Source organism: Euwallacea fornicatus, chromosome 8 (assembly GCF_040115645.1).
Source record: "Euwallacea fornicatus isolate EFF26 chromosome 8, ASM4011564v1, whole genome shotgun sequence".
Lineage (NCBI taxonomy): Eukaryota > Metazoa > Arthropoda > Insecta > Coleoptera > Curculionidae > Euwallacea > Euwallacea fornicatus.
Genome location: NC_089548.1, coordinates 4,051,886 through 4,071,221, shown reverse-complemented (window position 1 = coordinate 4,071,221; position 19,336 = coordinate 4,051,886). Strand labels below are relative to the sequence as shown.

General features: G+C 36.9%; 1 protein-coding gene and 1 long non-coding RNA gene across 6 annotated transcripts; both read right to left on the bottom strand.

The window, feature by feature from the left end:
• Positions 1–8,849: 8,849 nt before the first annotated feature.
• Positions 8,850–14,407, bottom strand: LOC136340479 (uncharacterized). 5 transcript variants are annotated; one of them, XR_010732312.1, is made up of 7 exons: positions 14,289–14,407; positions 14,140–14,231; positions 13,797–13,852; positions 11,536–11,742; positions 11,437–11,480; positions 9,299–9,457; positions 8,850–8,983 (listed from the first exon to the last, which is right to left on the bottom strand). It is a non-coding gene; the product is annotated as an uncharacterized lncRNA (long non-coding RNA). The 5 variants fall into 5 exon arrangements; XR_010732311.1 differs by having other exon boundaries at positions 8,850–9,457; XR_010732310.1 differs by lacking the exon at positions 9,299–9,457.
• Positions 14,408–15,571: 1,164 nt separating this feature from the next.
• LOC136340481 (uncharacterized) lies at positions 15,572–17,323 on the bottom strand. The gene is made up of 2 exons (XM_066284616.1): positions 16,159–17,323; positions 15,572–16,000 (listed from the first exon to the last, which is right to left on the bottom strand). Exon 1 carries the CDS (start codon positions 17,230–17,232, stop codon positions 16,180–16,182), a length of 1,053 nt encoding a protein of 350 aa, XP_066140713.1. The 5' UTR covers positions 17,233–17,323; the 3' UTR covers positions 15,572–16,000; positions 16,159–16,179.
• Between the last annotated feature and the right edge of the window lie 2,013 nt (positions 17,324–19,336).

Here is a 19,336-nt window from a genome sequence, read left to right as displayed (position 1 = left end):
AAGGAGATCCAATTATTTATGGAATTAAATAATTTCGTGCACGTGTGCGAGTTCTCGTTAAGGGGTGTCGCGCAACACCGGGGCGGTTTGTTGAAAAAACCGGAAATGCGACCAACCCTGGACACACTTCAATCCGGGGAACGGTCGAGATACGTCATTCTCACCGGAATTTGAGCGTGTCGATAGAAAATTAAGGAAGCAGGGCTAATTTGGCACAAGTCACGGGGGTTGTATATATTTGAATTTTTTATTAAGATTAGAGTATAATGTATATGGCATATGCGAAGGGGGCCAAATGATCAAGAATAATGCACCATATTTTACATGGACAATTTGTGATATTTGTTGTAGCTAACATTCACGGTATAGAAACATTCACTATATTGTCATTCACCAAATGCTGCTACTGAGTTTTACATACTGCTGGGAGGATAGATAAGCGCTACAATTCAACTTGGTTATCCGTGCAAGGAATCTTTCCTGAAAGCTGGTGACTTCAGATTTCACTAATATTTTGTACGAGATCCACGGATTGTCCAACATTCCTTTCTGGATGTCACCTCTTTGATAACACTTAATATCGGATTCTCGCTCGCTAGATGCAATTTCTACGGCACTCCAGTTCAGTAAAGAAACCATTCTTCGACTGGGTGATGTGAAATTAAAAGACTAAACCTTAGGAAAGAATCCTCACAGTAACGTGAAGAAAAAACCGTATGAATATGGCTTGGAAATGTCGCAAATACCACAAGATAATCTCAGTTGTCTTAGTGCATGAAAATGATTGGTGTACATTTTTCAAATTTGATCAAGTGATATCTCACACAAAACTTAAACTTAGTCCCTATGAATGTGGATTTTCGCAAATAGTTTAAAAGTTTAAAAAATTACACTGTTATGTCATGAGGTAACTCCTAAACTAAGTACTACCAGACTGACGTTCATGTGAATTGTATTCTCAGATTACGGTAAATACTCATCTATAGTTTTTCCAGTTTAATTTTTAATCATCCTGTATATACCTGATTGTATCGTCATGGCTTTAAAGTTCTCATTTTCTGTTTTTTTTGCATCATGGAAAAGAAGCATTTTTGAAATACGAAGCATGCGTCTCTGTGGTTTCTTGGAGACCCATCTTGTTCTTAGACACACGCAATTCATCTACGGAACCAGAAGTTCAATACTTCCTCACAAATTCAAAATAGACAGAAACGTCTATTAAAATTTCATATGAAATGACTGACCAATTCCGGAAAAATACAGCAGTAAATATTTACGAGGGTAGTTGCAGAAATACTCGACCCAACATGTTAAGAAAAAAACATGGAATATATTACATTATTCCTCTACATAGTCTACTTTAAGATTAACACACTTTTCCCAGCGATGTTCTATGACTTATATACTCCATAGTAAAGTCTCGAATGTTTCAAAATGGGCATTAATCGCGGATTTCACCTCTTCGTTATTGGCAATTTTCTTTTCACTGAGTAATTTTTTAAAGTTTGAGAATATAAAATAATCTGAGGGGGTTAAGTCTGGCGAATAGGGCGATTAATAAAGTTTTCCGTTTAATAAAGTAAAAAGGGTACTTCCTTACTTCAATAAAATTAGTTTGCTGGCTTTCCTGTAAAATTTTTATTTAGCGGCATGCCAGGTTTTATGGTTCTTTGGCTTTCGACATTCTGTTAAATATCGGCGCAGTGAGATTGAGGAAGAGTGAAATATTTCAAATGCTGTTACCGTGGAAAGCCAACTTTAGGATGGTAGCAAGTTCGAAACAAAAATGCCCATAATATTTAATTGGAAACATGTTCTGTAATTCTGTACAAAAGGCAGACACTTTTCAACATTGGAGAATTTTCCAGCGGTAAAGGGCAATATGCAAAAAAATATCGGTCGCTATCGATCCCAAACCAATATGTCAAGCAATCGGCACCTGCCAATAGCGCGTTTCGGGTTCATAAATATTAATGAAGAAAGCCGCACTGCGTTTGACCAAATAAATATCCGCATTCAAAATGGCACCAGGCTGCAGGCAGGTGAGGCACACGGCCCCAGTTGTTATTACGTTAATTATTTTAATTCCTTTTACTTACGTATGGCCACCAAAAAGTGGTTTTTTTCAGTATCACTATCTTACTCACAATTTTTTGTTTGCTCAACTTTTATTGAACCAGTTTAATTAACGGAATTTAGATCAATTCATGCGTGATGGCGTAGGTGGGATGAAACGTTCATTTATCAGGATAAGACGTTTGTTCACTTAAAGGAACTTTGAAGATTAAAGTCAAAACATTGTGACCCATAATTCAGAATTAAACTCAAAAATAATAAAGATACAGGCCTCGCGCACTCAATGGAACACAGATCGGGCTGTCGCGGCGTCTTTGTACATTTTTAACTAACTTTTACATGATAATGGGGTTTATATTTCGGAGGGAACCTCTTTTGGTGAAGAATCGCTTTTCAAGCCGATGACTTTATTATAGAGATTTATTGTTAATGAGGAACTCATGATGACGTTAGCGTCTTTCGCTTTTCAAATTTATAAGTATTGGCCAAGCTGGTTTCTTGTCGGATTAAGACGGTTTACGACTCAGTTTAAATATTCTTTTCCATTTCGATTATTTAGTGGAATTCCTTTTCTTGTCTGACTTAAGTAGCACATTTTTGTTGTCACCAAGACTTATGGGACAGTGGCTTATATGACTTCCAAGTTAAAAATCAAAAATTAATTTGAAGTGAACGAGATGCCACCAATGAGGTGACCATCCGTTCACTTGCAGAACATGCAAATAAGTATCGAGGTATGAATTCCTTGGCACTTTTCAGGTCATGTTGGACCCCGCTGATAATTGCGCTTAATGCAAATTAATCTTCAGCTTAAAGTAACAATGGGGAGCAATTCATTAATTCATTGATAAAAACAGGATAATCTTGTAACTATGTCAATATATGTTCACTGTCCATCATTACATGGTTTTATCAGGTAGATAATTACGGAATACCAACGGGTTTGCTTGATGAAACGGCATCGTTTTTGGTCTTGATGGGGTGCGATCGTAAAGAACAAAAACAACGTAATGTCACGGTTACTTGGAAATCGGTGGCTTAACGTTGATTAGTTCGGTGCTTAAGTATAATTTCGAAAATATGAAAACAAGCCATTCAGGCGATTAAACTGTCTGCTGTATTAATGAGCTGAAAATAGATGTTGAAGGTGACGTCGAAGAATAAATATACCGTAGGTGAGATATTTAAATTCTACCTTGGGTAAATAACACGATTGGTATAGAAGCAAATGGTTGTTAGTGGTAACTAAGAAATATGAATGTTTGAGGTTTAATCGTCCATTGTTCGAATTGGCTCCCTGACATATCAACATTCAAAGAAATATTACTAGTATTATTTGCACTATTGCCAATGTTTAACCACTTTGCAATAATTGTTCCTGTGTAGAATTGCTCAAAACAGAAAAGAATTGATATTATTAATCTTCATAATAATTCCATAATAATATAAAATATAATAATTATATATATATATATATATATATATATAATATATAATAAATAATTCAGAAATTATGTAGATGATAAACATAAAAACGACAGGAGTTGAATAATTGGGCTCACCTCATCTTAGGACTACTAAATAGTCCCATGTAGTTATTCTTCCTTAGATGATTTTAGGTAACTCAGTTATATCAAAAATGATTCTTCACATCACTCTCACTTACTCAAAACAATCTATAAATGCTACCTTACATGAATTCAAGTTACTGACAATTACCAGTTTAATATAATATGCTCCAAATTAATGATGATGAAGTTCCTGAAAGGGAAAACCATTTTGAAACACATTAGCTTTTGCATACTATAAATCTTAAACACCTTAGAGAACCCATATTTTGATACCTTCAGGTTACCTAAATCTCACATATGTGGTAGACATGCAACATGGAAAATACATGGGGTTGTACGGGCATCTCCACCGTTTTGAAAGCCTAGAGGGTTGTGACTTCAATTTAGGAAGGTGAAATCGAGGAACCACCCACGGCGTTTTTGTCCATTTTTTCAGCTTTTCCCAAGATTTTGGAACATTGTACCACTAGCTTTCCCATAAATTTACCGACGTCTCAAAATGACAATCTGACCTTACACTACGCAATGTTTCTACTATTGCCTTTCTGTTAAGATTCCATCAAATCGAAGATAAAACAATGCAAGACGAAAAAGGAGGAAAAAAGAAAGAAAACTTCAGAAAATAGTTATTCAACATGCCGAATCAAATATGTGCGGTAAGGTATTATTTCAAACAGCAAATGCGTGTGGTAAAACCAGTTTACTGCGCATTCGTCGGAAAAGCATTATTTTGATCAGCAATAGGAAATCTAGAATAGACTTCAAAATGTTCTTCTCAGATTATTGTTCTTAATTATGTTATACAAATATAAAAAAACCTATTATTATTTATTTATATCAAGAATAGTTGGAAGGAATACATACCTACCTATAAACATATCCGCCTATGGTGTTACGTGGGGTTTCTTAGTTTGTGAACAATATGGTGAATGCGACGTAATTCAATTCCCTTTTTTGTCAAATTGGACATGCAAACTACTAAGATTAAAATATCTCAAAAATAGTTAAAATTATGAGATTTTTTCTATGTGTATGCTTTGAGTAGATTTGTAAAATATGATACTTAAAATGTTTTTTGGAGAGATTTAAACGGAAACTAAGAAAAACGTACTCTATGGCGATTTCTATTGAGGAATGTCAGTTGACTATCACAATTTCGAATAAAGAACATTATTTTGTACATCTTGTCCTAAAATGTAATTCCGCGCCTCCATTAACGGCCGTAATAAAGCTCTTTTTGCTCCGCAAACATGGGGAGAGCCAGAACACGATTTTTAAGCAAGAATCGGAGATAGGAACAAAATCAAATGGAAGATGTTTTGTACATAAAAAAAACCAGAGGCGTGCTAGACCGCAAATAGTTGAAGTAGAAGCAACAATTTAACAAAATGGTTGAATCTAAAAACACCACGACCCTTTGCCATTGCTATACGACTATGATACACGGTATATTAGCTGTTGCATTAACATAAATTCTCTCTTGATCCGCTACTGGAGCAATATTTTTTTTTTTAAATAGACTAGGTGCTTTATGAACAAAAACCTAAATTTCTTCTGTACCGTTTGTATTATTGGCGTGGATAAACCAGACACGAATATTATGAATAACATCGAACAAACCCAGGAACTTACATCTTACACTCTTAACATTTCTGACCATTTGAAATTCAGGGATGACGAGGACCCTACTAACTGGGGACGATAGGACGATTTAGCTGAGTGACTACGCATGGAGAAACAAAAACTCATCTCCATTTACCGTTAAACCTTTAGATACCTGAAATCATTTCAAAAATATCTTTCAAAAAAAAACTCGGTCGCGTTATATTGAAAAGAGGGTCACCCTAAACGTCGGCAGATATATTTTAATTATCCCAGACCAAAACAATGGGATTTTTTCACCGGGAAGTCCCAAAAATGACACGCTCGGTAACCAACTACAATGCCCTTTTGCTCGCCAAAAATGTTCCCATACGCATTTGCATAATTTCCACATTACGCAAGTTGTTGCCAGCTTAGACCCTTATTATTTTCCGCCGGTACAAGAAACGGATCCGAACTAAATCATTTGACCGATGACAGGACAAGTTCAGATGTCGCAAAACAATTACATTTTACAGATTAATAGGCTATTTATTATTGGAAATTATCACTTCAAAAATGGGCACATCATTCCCACATATATCGTCGGGTCATGCAGTAAATTCTCAGACATTGATCTTCATACGAGGATAATCCCAGAAGTACCCGACCAATTAAAGAAAACAAGATTTTGAAATCATTATATTATTTCTCAACGCAGTGTCTTTTGAGATTGACACACTTTTCCCAGCGATATTCTATGGCTTCTATACAATGTTTATGGAAGAAGTTTCTAATGCTTCAAAATACTTATCAATCGGACTCCAGCTCTTCATTATTGGCAAGATCGAGCCATTTTTTCAAGATGAGAAGGAGGAAATAGTCTGGGGGAACTAAATCTGGCAAGTAGGATGGACGAGGCCAAAATTCGAATCCAAGTTGATTGATTTTGGCCATCGTAACGCCGGAAGTGTAGACTTGTGCGTTGCCTTGCTGAACCCAGACTTTCTTTTTAGCCAAACGCGGTCGCTCTTCCCTAATTTCTTCGCTCAACCGCTGCAACAAATTTTTATAATATGTTCGATTTATTGTTTTTAGGGAAATCGTCAATAAAAATTATCCCACGTTCATCCCAAAAAACTAACGCCACCGCCTTTCCTGCAGCTGTAACAGTTTTTGCCTCCTTTGAAGCCGATTTTCCCTTTTGAGTTCATTGTTTTGACTGCTCGTTCCAGGCATGAAATGATGGAACCATGTTTCATCCATCGCTATGAATCGACTTAAAAACTAGGCTTCAATGCTCCCAAATGCTCCCTTGAAACATCCTCGCTGTTTCTGTTCACATTGCGCACAGCTTTGTCATATCCAATTGCTCGATGAAAATGCGATATATCGTACTTGTTGAAATCCCAATCTTCCAGTACAGTTTTGTGAGCTTGCGCCCCAATATCTGAAGTGGTCAGATCTGGAGTGCCATCGGGCCGACCACTGTGGAGTTCGTCTTGGCACCTCGTATGACCACGTTTAAACTCTGTCATCCAGTATGTTACAATTGCTAACGATGGCTCAGATTCTCTTCGAGTAGAATCAAATTCCGAAGGATGGTTTAAAACTTTTCAAATTAAGGTATTGGATCATATATCGATAACCAATTTTTCCATGTTCGCAAAACCTCTAAAAGTGTTCAATAAAAATGCGTTCAAAACTGTTTAAGGCCAGAACTTTGTAATATACACAATTTTTAACCACAAAATTGCCGAAATTTATAAATAATTTTTTAATATTTTATATTATATAATATTTTTAAAATATATCAGGTCGGGTAGTTCTGGGACTGCGTGTACGAAGGAACTTTGATTTTTTGCTCATCGGGCGACCTTATTTGAATGGCATCCACTTAGCGTGTGCCATATGTCTCTTGAGACGGAGATAAATTTGTGGTAAAAGTAGTAAATTCGGCACATATGGTTGATATGTCTGTTTTAGAGGAAGTTTCTGATGTTCGGGGTGAAATATTACCAACAAGTGTTATTCACCTTATGTTTACCATTCCCCGGTTATTATGGGTCACACTTTGAGCTATTTTTAGGTGTTAGGGAATTCTAGATATCCTGAGTTATCAGCTTCATAGTCACAAAATACGGGGTATTTCCGAAAATGTGGGTAATATCCCGGAAATGAAAAGTTCTTAACAAAAAATTCTATTTATGCTTATAAATTGTTTTCCAAAAATGTACCCGTACGGAAATTCAGATCTTGAAAATTTGATATCGTAAATGGTGTTTTCTAAACAACTTTTCTTTTAATTGACGAATTTTAATGAATTTTGGGTCACTCGTGTATCATACCAATGTTAACGAGATAGAACCTACCACTTCTTTCCATATCTCCATGGAGGCGAAGGCGAGGCAAGTTTTATCCGTAAACGTTCAAAGCTTTGTTTTTTTAAGGTTAATGTGGTTTATTAGATTTCTTGCGTACCCAACAGAAAAAGGTACTGGTGATTGAGGCACGTAAACCAAACCGTTTTTCAGAAAAATTGCCATTTTCTCAAAGGATGTATTTTACAAAATTAATGGAATATGCCATCATTTAAATACCAAAATAAACAACATTTTTGTGTTAAACTTGTTGGAAATAAATTTACTACTTTGAAATAAATTCATTATATTTCATCAACTGGAAGAGAATTTATTTAGAAAATATATAAACATCAGTAAAATTTTCATTTCCGGGATGTTGCTCACATTTTTGAAAACACCCTGTATAACTCGATTGTCAGCGATCCTACATCTTCTTGGAAATTTAAATCTCGGATGGCTGTACCACGGACGAAAAGAAGAAGATGTCTCTGGGGGTAAAACCCTGACGGAAATGTGGGTTGCAAATTAAGAAACTGTCTTGAACACGAACACATAAGTGTTAAATATGCTCAGCTGTGCAGGAGAATGTAGCATCCATACGACGTTTTGGTAAATTTCTATTCATAGATATCAGGAATTCTGCAGGGCGTTTTTTATTTTGTTGCAAATTTCCAACCTGAATTAACCTATGCGGCTAGAGAGAAAGAAAGAGAGTGACTGAAAACACTCGAAAAAGAAAAAAGAAAGACAAGGTTTGATGAATAGGAAAAATAAGCGAAGCTCAAAATCTGCTTTCACATCAAAATCATAGACCAAGGAAAAATTTGGAGAATAACCCAGGACCTCCTTCCCAACATATCATAAGAGGGCACTAATTTTTTTACGAATGTCCGATAAAATGACTTGATCGCGTGAATTTCCAGGCCAAAAGTAACACTTTAAGACAAAATGTAATCCTATCGACGTGCGTGCTGTAAAACACTGTCTCAAACGTGTGCGTATACAGACTTTTACAGCACTCTAACATTTTATTTAACTTCACCAATGATCCATAAGGAAATTCTTGCATTCATTAGAATATCTCCTGCCATCTCGAAACTTTCAGGTGACACTCTACTAAGAACTATCGCAAATCAAACAGGGTGATACAAATAAAGCACGGTCCCACGTGAACCTAATCAAACAAAAGGACAAAAGAGGCCCGCGGGATAGAAAAAAGAAACAGTTTGTAAATACGGAGGAAATGTTTACTTAGTTATTTAAATGTTTCAATATTTGTTCCTGTGTTTATGAGCAAACCTCACTACCAGTTTTTAGATTTTATTGATGCCTGCAGTTCGATTCCCATGACTGCTCCGTGACGGGCCAGTTTAACGTATCAAGTTATGAGCACTGAAATCAAAATTCACTGTACGAACTCGGTGATTTCAAAATTAATTTTCGAATGCAACGACATAGCCGTCTGAAGGAATGTAAATTTTTCGATGAATTTACATCGCTCAATCGTGATAAATCATGTTTGAAACTGCTAAGGAGTTCCTTAAACATGATGTCATCAATCATAAAAATGAACCTTCGGATTCGCTCAACTCACGCACAATTTCAGTCTTCCATTCACAATTCTGACTAGAAATGGTTTGAAAATGAAGACACCGAGGTGCCATAGTTCTCAGTTCCCCTCGCTATATCATCGAACTTTCATTTTACCTGTATATTGAAAAACAAGTTTCAAAAAGACGTCGTGGGAACTTCGCATCCTCGTTTACGAGACCTTTCGATCCTTTGACCGTTTAGAAAATAAATAAGGTGCCCTTTTGTACTGCTAGTCCTTAAAGTCTTTTCTCCTTCGGGACTCACGGCACCAATCTGTTAAAATGTTTCGATATGAAAGGCGAACTTGGCGAGACCGTTAAAATATGTATGAAGGTTAATTTCGCTCCGGTGAGTTTCAAGGATTACGGAAATCGATTTAGGGGCACTGTATGTTAAGGTCTCAGGGTTGAAGGGTCAGGGTGCAAAACCGACTTTCTCAGAAGTTTTAGGGCCCATCAAAAACGTAATCGAATTGTTGAGTCTCGAATGAGGCAAGCTTCTACGCACTTCAGAGAAGTACTGAACTTCTAGGAATTTCTTGATGGAATATAGTCGTACACGCATTTTTGAAAAACTGCTGAAAATAAAAAATTAAAGAGAACGTCAAAGGGAAATTTTCAGGACGTCCTGTATATAGTACGAAACTCACCAATCATTATTATCCTTAAACCTGGAAGGGTTCGTGCGGTTTCCAAAAACATTTCAGTAATTTTTCTGCACCTTATAATACTTTATTCATTAAGTTCATTGTTTTATTGTATATTTTAGTGTGAAAGTGACAGTCACATATTTTCTATGAATCTATTTTTAAGTTGTAAACAACGAAACTCATGAATATGAAGGGATTGCTCAGTATCCGAGATTAAGAATCGAGTTTAAGTATTTCGGTTCAGTATTCAATAGAGTATTTCTATGAAACCTGAGGTGTAGTTTAAATTGTCTCTATGGCATTTTGTTCTCGAATCCATTAATGAACTAACTAAGGAAAATTACCTGTCGATCTTCCAAATTAGAGGATGGAATGGGTAATCTTGGGTTAGATTAGCGTTAGGCGAATGGAAGAGAAATTTTCAAACTCCTCAGGGCTCGATCACTTTTGTTATCTTCGTCAGGGTGCTAGTGTTCAACTGGTGGAAGATGTATTTTTACTTATTAGACTTTTAATATGTTTGTCTGTGGTTACGAGCAGCAAATTCGATTTGACTGGGGAAACCGAAGTCCCCACGTTCCGATCCTTTGCAGATCCGAACATTTTCTGACAAAGCCGGTTTCAGACTCTGACTCTTGAGTTGCATAACCCTCAACCTCTACATCCTCAAAATTTATCTACTTTAACCGGAAGCTGAAAACTTTCCCTCAAAAAACTTTACGAAATCTTTTTCCATAAAAAGACCATTGCAAAGCATGAAATTATGGTGCTGCGCACTGCTTTGCAATGGGTATGTCCATGCAGTACATTAGTCACGCCCAACATATTAAGCTTCTACTGAGATATTGTGGAATTAATAGAATTGGCAAATCTAAATCTGCTCATGCTGATTTCGGCAGTATAAAACAAATTTAACAAATTTTGCCCGTTTCAGCCTCCGAAGAATGACCCTGGTGCACGTGGGCCTGAACCGTTTTTTAATCCTATTAGGGGGCATTATTTGTATTTTGCAGGGCATATAATATTTGGTTGACATTTGAATGGATGGAAGATTACTCAACTTCGATACGGGAACGTTGGTAAAATAACTACAAGGAAAATCTTCCAAAAAACATTATCAACGTAAAGATAATAACGATCTCTACGTGAAATCGAATACTGAGCAAATATTGAGTTATGCTTTTGTAAATTGCGTAGTGCAAATAAATTTTCATTACTGGAGATTTATAGCAGTCTCCCGTGGTTGTTATATCATCTCTACCAACTTGTCTTCGATGGTATAACGGGCAAAGGAAGCCCTGAACCATACATCATTCGGGTTTTTTCCTTTCTTGGGGCGGTCTTCAACTGAACTACCTTCTTTCTTTTTATTTAATTTTTTTTTTTTTGAAAATAACTCCTTACACTCCAGGAGGGGTTGTTTTGGCGATGGGATTGCACACCGTTTGCAGTTAGAAAACGAATTTAGATCTGAGTTAATTTTTAGCGAACACTCCTTATCAGGAGCCCGAACAAATGCCCTTGTCGACGATTCCATGACGAATCTGTCGGCATTTTCGAAACCTACAAAAAACGAATAGTACAAATGAAAAAACTAACTTACGCTTTATCGGATGGTGCTGCTGGCACGTGACCTGTTGGTAAGATCTTCATTAAAAAAATTATGATAATATCTAGAATATTTTGCTATCAAGAAACTGACCTATTCTCCCACGACCTACGTCAATGGGTACTCGTTCGGTCATTCAATTCCCTCGCTCGACGTGAACCCAAGAACAAGTTCTCCTTTCCTGGCGGAGACGCGTTTCACCGGGACAAGAAATAATGCGCACTCTGTATGTCTGAAATCCGTGAATGGGCGTCCGCGGGACAGGATCGAGTTGAATAATAAGCTCTGGCTTTGGGGAATCTAAAGAATACCACTTCAAGTTCAATGTCAGACGCATTGTATTAAATTCGACCAGAAACCAGTGCAGTCATATCAAATTTTTTATTGCGCTCCCGATAATTATTCCCACACTTAGAGATTCATATGACAATGTTCCTCCCTTTATTACACAATCATGATTCAGTCCTCCCATCATTCACGTACCAACGACTTTGGATCAGAATCATAATTTCGAATGCGTCCCAGTGAGGCATATTGTGTTTCAGGTCGACTTCGTTCTGCAGGTAGAGCAGCCTGCATTGTAAAAAGTGCATCGGGGCAAAACTTAATCCTTATCAAAGTACTTTAACCCCCCAAAAGGAACGCTATTTAATGTTGAAATATAAATCTGATATTTAAATATATAGAGCGCGGTCTGATCTTTACCTTTTTGCCCTTCCAGGTAGGCAAGGTTGATCTTAAAGGCCTAAGGGATTGTGCCCCCGGGATTTGTTTGACAATTCGTGCAAAATATGACCAGGAATAATGTTCTCTTGCCCCTTGTATATTAGCTTTAGGCAGTTAAGCTAACCAAAGATCCTCGAATTTATGACTAGATTTGCTCGAGTATTACATAAGCTCCTGCGTAAAAAGTTGCCATGACATACAGTGAGTGACTTTAATATTGGGACACTGTATAAAATATTTTTTGACCTCTGGAATCTCATTGGAATGTTGCTTTGATACAGGCATAAAAACTCGGGTGATGGTAAAAAAATAATTTCACTTAAATTTAAGTTATTGCACTATACCATAAATAGGTATAATGGCCCGCAAGAGGAATACCAGTTTTGATGTACGACAGCTTGTGATTTTGCATAATGCCAATGGAAAATCTTACAGAAAAATTGCTGAGTTATGTAAGGTAAGCAAGAGTACAGTGGCGGACATCACTGGACGATTTAAACAAGGGGGTCGTATCGAATCTATATCCCAAAAAGGCCGACCAAAGAAATTGCATGATCGCGACACAAGGACCATCCTTTGAAAAATCAAAAATGATCCAGCATTGAGGGCACTAAAATTAGCCGATGAACTCTTCAGAGGCACTGAGAAACAAGTCCATCCTCAAAAAATATTCCGAGCATTAAAGGAAAATGGATACAATGGAAGAACTGCTAGGAAAAACCACTTGTCAGTGAAATCAACCAAAGAGGAAGACTGAATTATTCAAAAGAGTTTATTTTGAAGTGTGATACTTGGTGGAATGACGTTTTTTTCAGTAGCGAAAGTACATAGAATGTTTTTGGATCCGATGGTCGAAGAATGGTGTGAGGAAAGAAGAGTGAGGAATTTAAAATAAATAATATTGAACTTACTGTTAAACGTGGAAATGAGAGCGATATCGCATCGGGGTGTATTTCCACATTTGGAGTAGGTGAACTCGTTTTTATAGATTCGATAATGGATGAACGCTTCTACTGACGTCAAAGTGCCGGGAAAATAGGAATTTCAGATACTTTAAAATTTTACCAAGATAATGAGTCCAAACACAAATCATGTTCACGAATATTTACTTGACAATTGCCCTAAAGTATTATAACCACCACCTTAATCGATGTACCTCAATCCCATGGAACACCTATAGGGGGAATCAGACTGAAAAATAAGAAAAGCTGAAATACCTTCAAAGGGAATGTTAAAACAACGATTGAAACGAGAATTAGGCCTTCTTTAAGCAAATTAGTTTAAAAAAATTATCTTCAATATGCGTAAACGTTTGCAGGCCCTTATTGATAACAACGGTTACACTACAAAATATTAACTAAAAAGAATAAATTGTTTAATTAGTACGTGGTAATTAAGAAAACCAGTAGCGTCCGAATATTCAAGTAACCAAAAATTTTCACTTAATTTAATTTTAATTTTGTTAGTCGTTAGAAATTGCATTTATTTAAATGAAAATGAAGTTACATGTTAATTGAGCACATATTTTAATAAAGTATATTATTTTCCATAATTTTAATTATGATTTAGATAGCCTTACGATAGCTGTAAAGTGAAATATCGCGGTGTCCGAATTTTAAGTTACTCACTGTAGCTATTGTCCTGTGCGGTAAACTTAGCGCGCCACCATCCTCGAAGGTGTTTCCTGGAAAGATCTAAGGGTTAATTTCTTGGATCGAAATGAGAAAAAAGGTTCTTTGAAGAACAGATATCTGTAATCGCTTCATCTCCGAGATTCGGAGGCCGGAATGATTTTTTTTTAATCTCTTGAAAATATTTTAATTAAACGCGCATATCAAAGCTCGTTCAGAAATTTCAGACGCCTATCTACACAGCAGGTCGGTCGGAACGTTTTGAATAATCGTAACGTACGCTGAATTTTTGTAATTTTTAAATTCATTTTCAATAGAGAAACCACTACTGTGAACTTACCTACTTTTTTAAATTCCAGAATGCTATTAAATAGGTCATGAAAATTCCTTATTATTTTCCTGCTTCATCTGAATTTATTACGATTGGAACTGCTGCAAATAATTTACAGCCGATTAACAATTTATGAATTGATATCATACCGTGCCCACTTCGTGTTGCGTCTCACCCTTGACCATCGGCGAAATCAATTGGGATGGTCCGTTACAACACAGCTTGGCATTTAAAACGAGTCTTTCGCGTTCCAACTCAAATTATACTTGGGTATAGATGATGGTTTAGTAAGAACGAGAAAATAATGAGGTGAATGAAATTCACTCATGCGCTTGACAGAGCATTGGAGTGCTGGTGTGGGGGACTACTGCTCACAATAGCGAGCCACTTTTGATGCTCGTCAGGGACTTTACAACTATCCAGCTAGCATCCAGGAACTATTGGACAACATCTTCTATTCTATTTCAGAAGTTTCCCGAATAAAGTTTTTCGAAACAAGAGGAGACACGACCAGATGTGGTCAGAACTACATTGGGCTACTTTTCGTGTATAAAAGGAGGTAAATTTTTTATTTGGCCACTCAGATCTTCAGATCTTGCACCCATTGACCAATTTTGGAACACTTAAGACAGAAGATCGCAAAGTGGATCCCATTCCGCACAAACCATTGAAATTCTGTATAAATAATCGACAATAAAACATCTCAGGGGGACATCGTTTTATTAAATCGATGCCCGAATGTGTCTAGGAGTGTGTAGGAAGTCGTGGGGGGCTGACCCATTTTTCGTTGTTTTTTGGTTTTAACAATGAAAATTATTATTTTTTTAATTGATGTACTTATAAAAACTTATGTACATCTCGAGCTGCAAGTCTGCATGTGTGTCCCAACATGTCCAGGGAGATTTCGTAATTATTTTCTCCCTTATTTTGACATGAGTTTCTCGATTTAGTTTGTTATGCATTTATTTCTTTGATTTTCTTAATTTTCGAAAAAAGGGCAGCCAGGTATCTTACGTAAAGATGATATATATATTGGTCTTTAAAACTTTTTCGAATGCAATTTTCGTTGCATTATTCTACATGACAACCTATGAGACTGGTAGGCTCTGCAACATTAAATCGGATTGAACGCGAAACGCAATAAATGCCACTGAAACCTATTTCAAATTTCAATGAAAAATTCGATTTCACAAGTTGAATGAGAATTGATCACTTATGCCTGATATTCACAGTCGACGAGTTCTCCACAAGTTGCCCTTAGTTTGGTGATTGAACATGGGTATCACTCGACTCGAAGGACGTTTGATCTATTCACAAAAACTGCAAAAGAAATTTTAATAATAAAGAAGTCTTTGAATGTAAGAAAATATATATTATAAAATTTTAAAAAAACTTAACAAAGTCTGATGTTTTTTATGATTCACAATAATCACTAGCCTAAATAAGTCACTCTTTACAATACGATTAATTGGAAACATTCCAAATTTCAATCTTAGTAAGGCAAAATTCGGTTTAATATCATTTAGAAATAAAATGAATTTTGATTGTTCTCTTGACCCTAAAATATTTCCATTACTTATATGATCAAATCCAGGAAAAACCATTACTCCTACATTGGTTTCCCTCAAAAGAGAGGAAGAGAGGAAATTCAGTTTTATACATTTCATACGAATTAAATTAATACACCTGAGACATTTCGGTTAAAAGTTATGGTTATGAACTATTATACATATAAGTTTTTAAATGTAATTAATTCTTCACAAGATATTTACACTAAAATACACAAAAAATAAGTTAACTAGGCTAAAAGAGTTCGGCCTTAAATCACCTTTCAAGTCTGTTTCTCCGTGAGATCATAAAGTCTGCAAATCTGAAAATACAGAATTACTGCTTTACTAGATAAAATATTATTTTTTTTGTCATCGGCAGCAAATGTCCTATTAGTATCTTCATAATGGAATTTTTACTGCCTTATTAATAGCAAGCAACAAATGACTGGACAATTTATCACATTATCAACTTGCATACCTAATACTCAGCAAATGTCTGCTATCTTCTTTCGTCTTGCCCATCAGCACTATGTTGCCACCAGCCGGCCTCAGCACTCGCAAGTTCCTCTTCTGGCTTCAAGGAAATAAGCGGTAAATCATCCAATTCAGCCTTAATCTGCACGTTAAAGTTACTTCCCAACTTTCCAGTGGCAAATACTGGAATGAAACAGTTCTGCTGTCGCATTGCTTCTGTCAGCTTAATTGAGGTCTCATTATTCGGACTCAGCGATCCTTCGCTGTACATTCCAGGACTCAACGAGCCGGCGGTGGTCTGTAAAGCGTTTACTTGCAAGTACGATAAGTCCTGGCTATTGAGGTCCAATTCGGAGTCCAGAAGGTTCGGGTCGCTGAGTATTTGCTGATCTACAGACATTGGATCTAAGTTCTCAGAGTTCTCATATAAGGTTGAAGGAACGATTTCGAAAGTATTGTTTGAAGTGTTGATTCTTATGTATTGTTGTGGAGATGGGGTGGCTACAGATGAGAAGTCGTCCTCGTCATCTGAAGGGGACATCACGAAGTTGTAGCCCAAGTCGTTGGAATCGTTTTGAGATGTAGGGGATGTACAAGATGAAGTTTCTCCTTTGGAAAAAACGTAACCGTCCATCGCCAGGATGTCCTCCAAGCTCCTGATATACTCAACGGCCATCCTCAGAGTCTCCACTTTACTGAGCTTCTTGTTGCCTCTCCCATTTCCGCTCTCAAAAGCTTGAGCAATGAAGTTGGGTATGTGCTGCCTCAAGTTGGCAAAACCATTGTTCACTTGCTTCACTCTGTTCCTTTCACGTGCATTTCTCCTCGCAACTGCCATCGGAGGAGGACTGGTCTTTACCTCCTTCCCCCCTTTCTTGAAACCTTTCCGTCCCGGATTCGTAATCAGTATATCATCTTTTGGACAATCCTTCGGTTGTGGTAAAATCGGTGTAGGTTTTCTGAGTACTATAACGTGTCTATCACCAGCCTGCACATGGTTCGTGCTGGTCTTCTGCTGAAGAATGTTCAACTTTTGCGATCCGGACCCGTTGTATTGCACCACACTGATCTGCGACATTTTCACTTATTAGTCCGCACTAATGAAACATTGCTCATTGGTCTTAAGGGAAGTTACCCGGATGTGAAGTCGGTGGCTGATACGTGTTCTCTTTGAAATCGTAAAATAGAATGAACTGAAAGTTTCCGATCTAATTTTATCGTTTGGCATGTGGCACGAGCGCGCGGGTAAGAAACTCCACCCATTTTTCAATTCCGAGGGGTGTTTCGAGTCCAACAGCTGTTCGGCTGTGTTAAAAGCCGGCACATATGAGGGAGCCGGGATAGGCAGTGGATCAATAATATCATTAGGTGGACAAAACTTCTTATCTTCATATTAGTTGCAAGAAGGAATATTTTAAATCGATTTAATAACAAAATAAAATTACATTGGATTCAAAGTTCCCATCCGAGATTTGGCTAATCAAACGACATGAGCCGCTTGATTAACGTAATTGTGAACGTACGTATGATTTAACAACTACCACGACGTATATCGAGGGAAACTCTTGCGTTAGCTCAGGATTTAAGTTGGAAACTACGGATTGGTTGAAGCCATTGACTTTGAGCCACGTTGTTTGATTAGCGAAGCAATTGAGCGCTTTTGGCCCAAACTTTGAGCCTAAGAAAATTACACTCATTATAATGTATGTTCTCACTCCAATGGGCTGATATGAATGCACGAAAAATTAAACGAATGCTCGATTAAAGATTCTTAATCTGTAATCTGTAGCCACGTCATTCGGACAAAAGTAAAATCGAAGGTATAGAAAATCAAAATTTCTCGAAAAACCATTTTATTATTTAATAATAATTTTCATAAAAATTTAAAAATTGCTTTCAGTATTTTATTTTTAGCTACTTCTTCTGGCAGCGGCTTCAGAAATTCGAATTATTTTTTTAATTTCTCATGACTAACTTAGTCAATACTCATGTTTCCATGCCCAACGACGAATAATTTCTGAACTACAGCTTCCCTCGTTTCTGAATGTCTCACCCGGTACATTACCTAATACATTCCCTCATTTTCTAGACTTTTTTAGGGGCCGACATCATTTGCCCCATGCAAAGAAACTTCGACCCACTGTTAATATGAGGGACCCCCGATGCGTATGGTAAACAGAAACGGCTCGTCCGCACAGGTAAGTCAGCTTGGCCGGGCCCGTGGGACATTCACTTACGAGGATTTTTCAATGTTTACTTATATTGCTACTAAAGGGTGGAATAAATTGTCTTATGGGCTGTTTGAAATTGAAGAACTTCCGTCAGTGGCCTTTTTGATACCAATAAATACTTGCAAAATTCCTGATCAATTTAAGGCATAAATTTTATACCAAATGGAACTTTCCCCACCATGCAGAAGGGACCATATGGGTTCAGATGTTACACGGTGGTTTCGCTTAAGGAAATGCACTTCACGACGATTGAATAACGCTGCAAGCCAAATGTCGGTCTGATATGCACTCCAGCTTTAAAAATAGATAGTTCTGTAAGTGGCACATGTGCCCCTAATTGCCATTCAGCAACATGTGGTTTACCTCTTGAAGAATTAGATAATGGAAGAGTATTTTCATTCCTTGATGCATGTTTTGTAGGACACCGTTTTGAATGATGTTGGAAATTTTTTCTTGCCGCAAAGGTACTGTTATCCGTTGTGAGGCCAACTGTTCATTCTTTAGTCAAAACTGGAAAAAACGTATAATAATTACATAGAATTTTCTTATTAAATTTTTTCAATTTTATCCCTTGCTTCGAAACAAGATAAATCCTTATAAATAACGGTTTAGAGCAATCCACCAACACAAAAGGGAGTTTTTTGGGTGATAATCCCGTTTTTGTTCAGGTAAAAAACGGTATTCCGTAACTAAATGTCTCAAATTTGTAAATTCGAAATGCGAGAATGTGAGAATGGGGATGTCTTTTGTTAGGGAAAGATTCGAAGCTTTCACGCAATTTCATAACGGTTTTCGGAGGGATGCCTTAAAGTTTTAACCAAGGGAATCTCTTAGGGGAAAATATCCATACGATTCAACTTTTCATAGATTTCACAAGATTCAAAACTGGCTACTGGCAGTGAAGACACATTTGTGGTAGTAATCAGACATGAATAAGTATGTGGATAATGA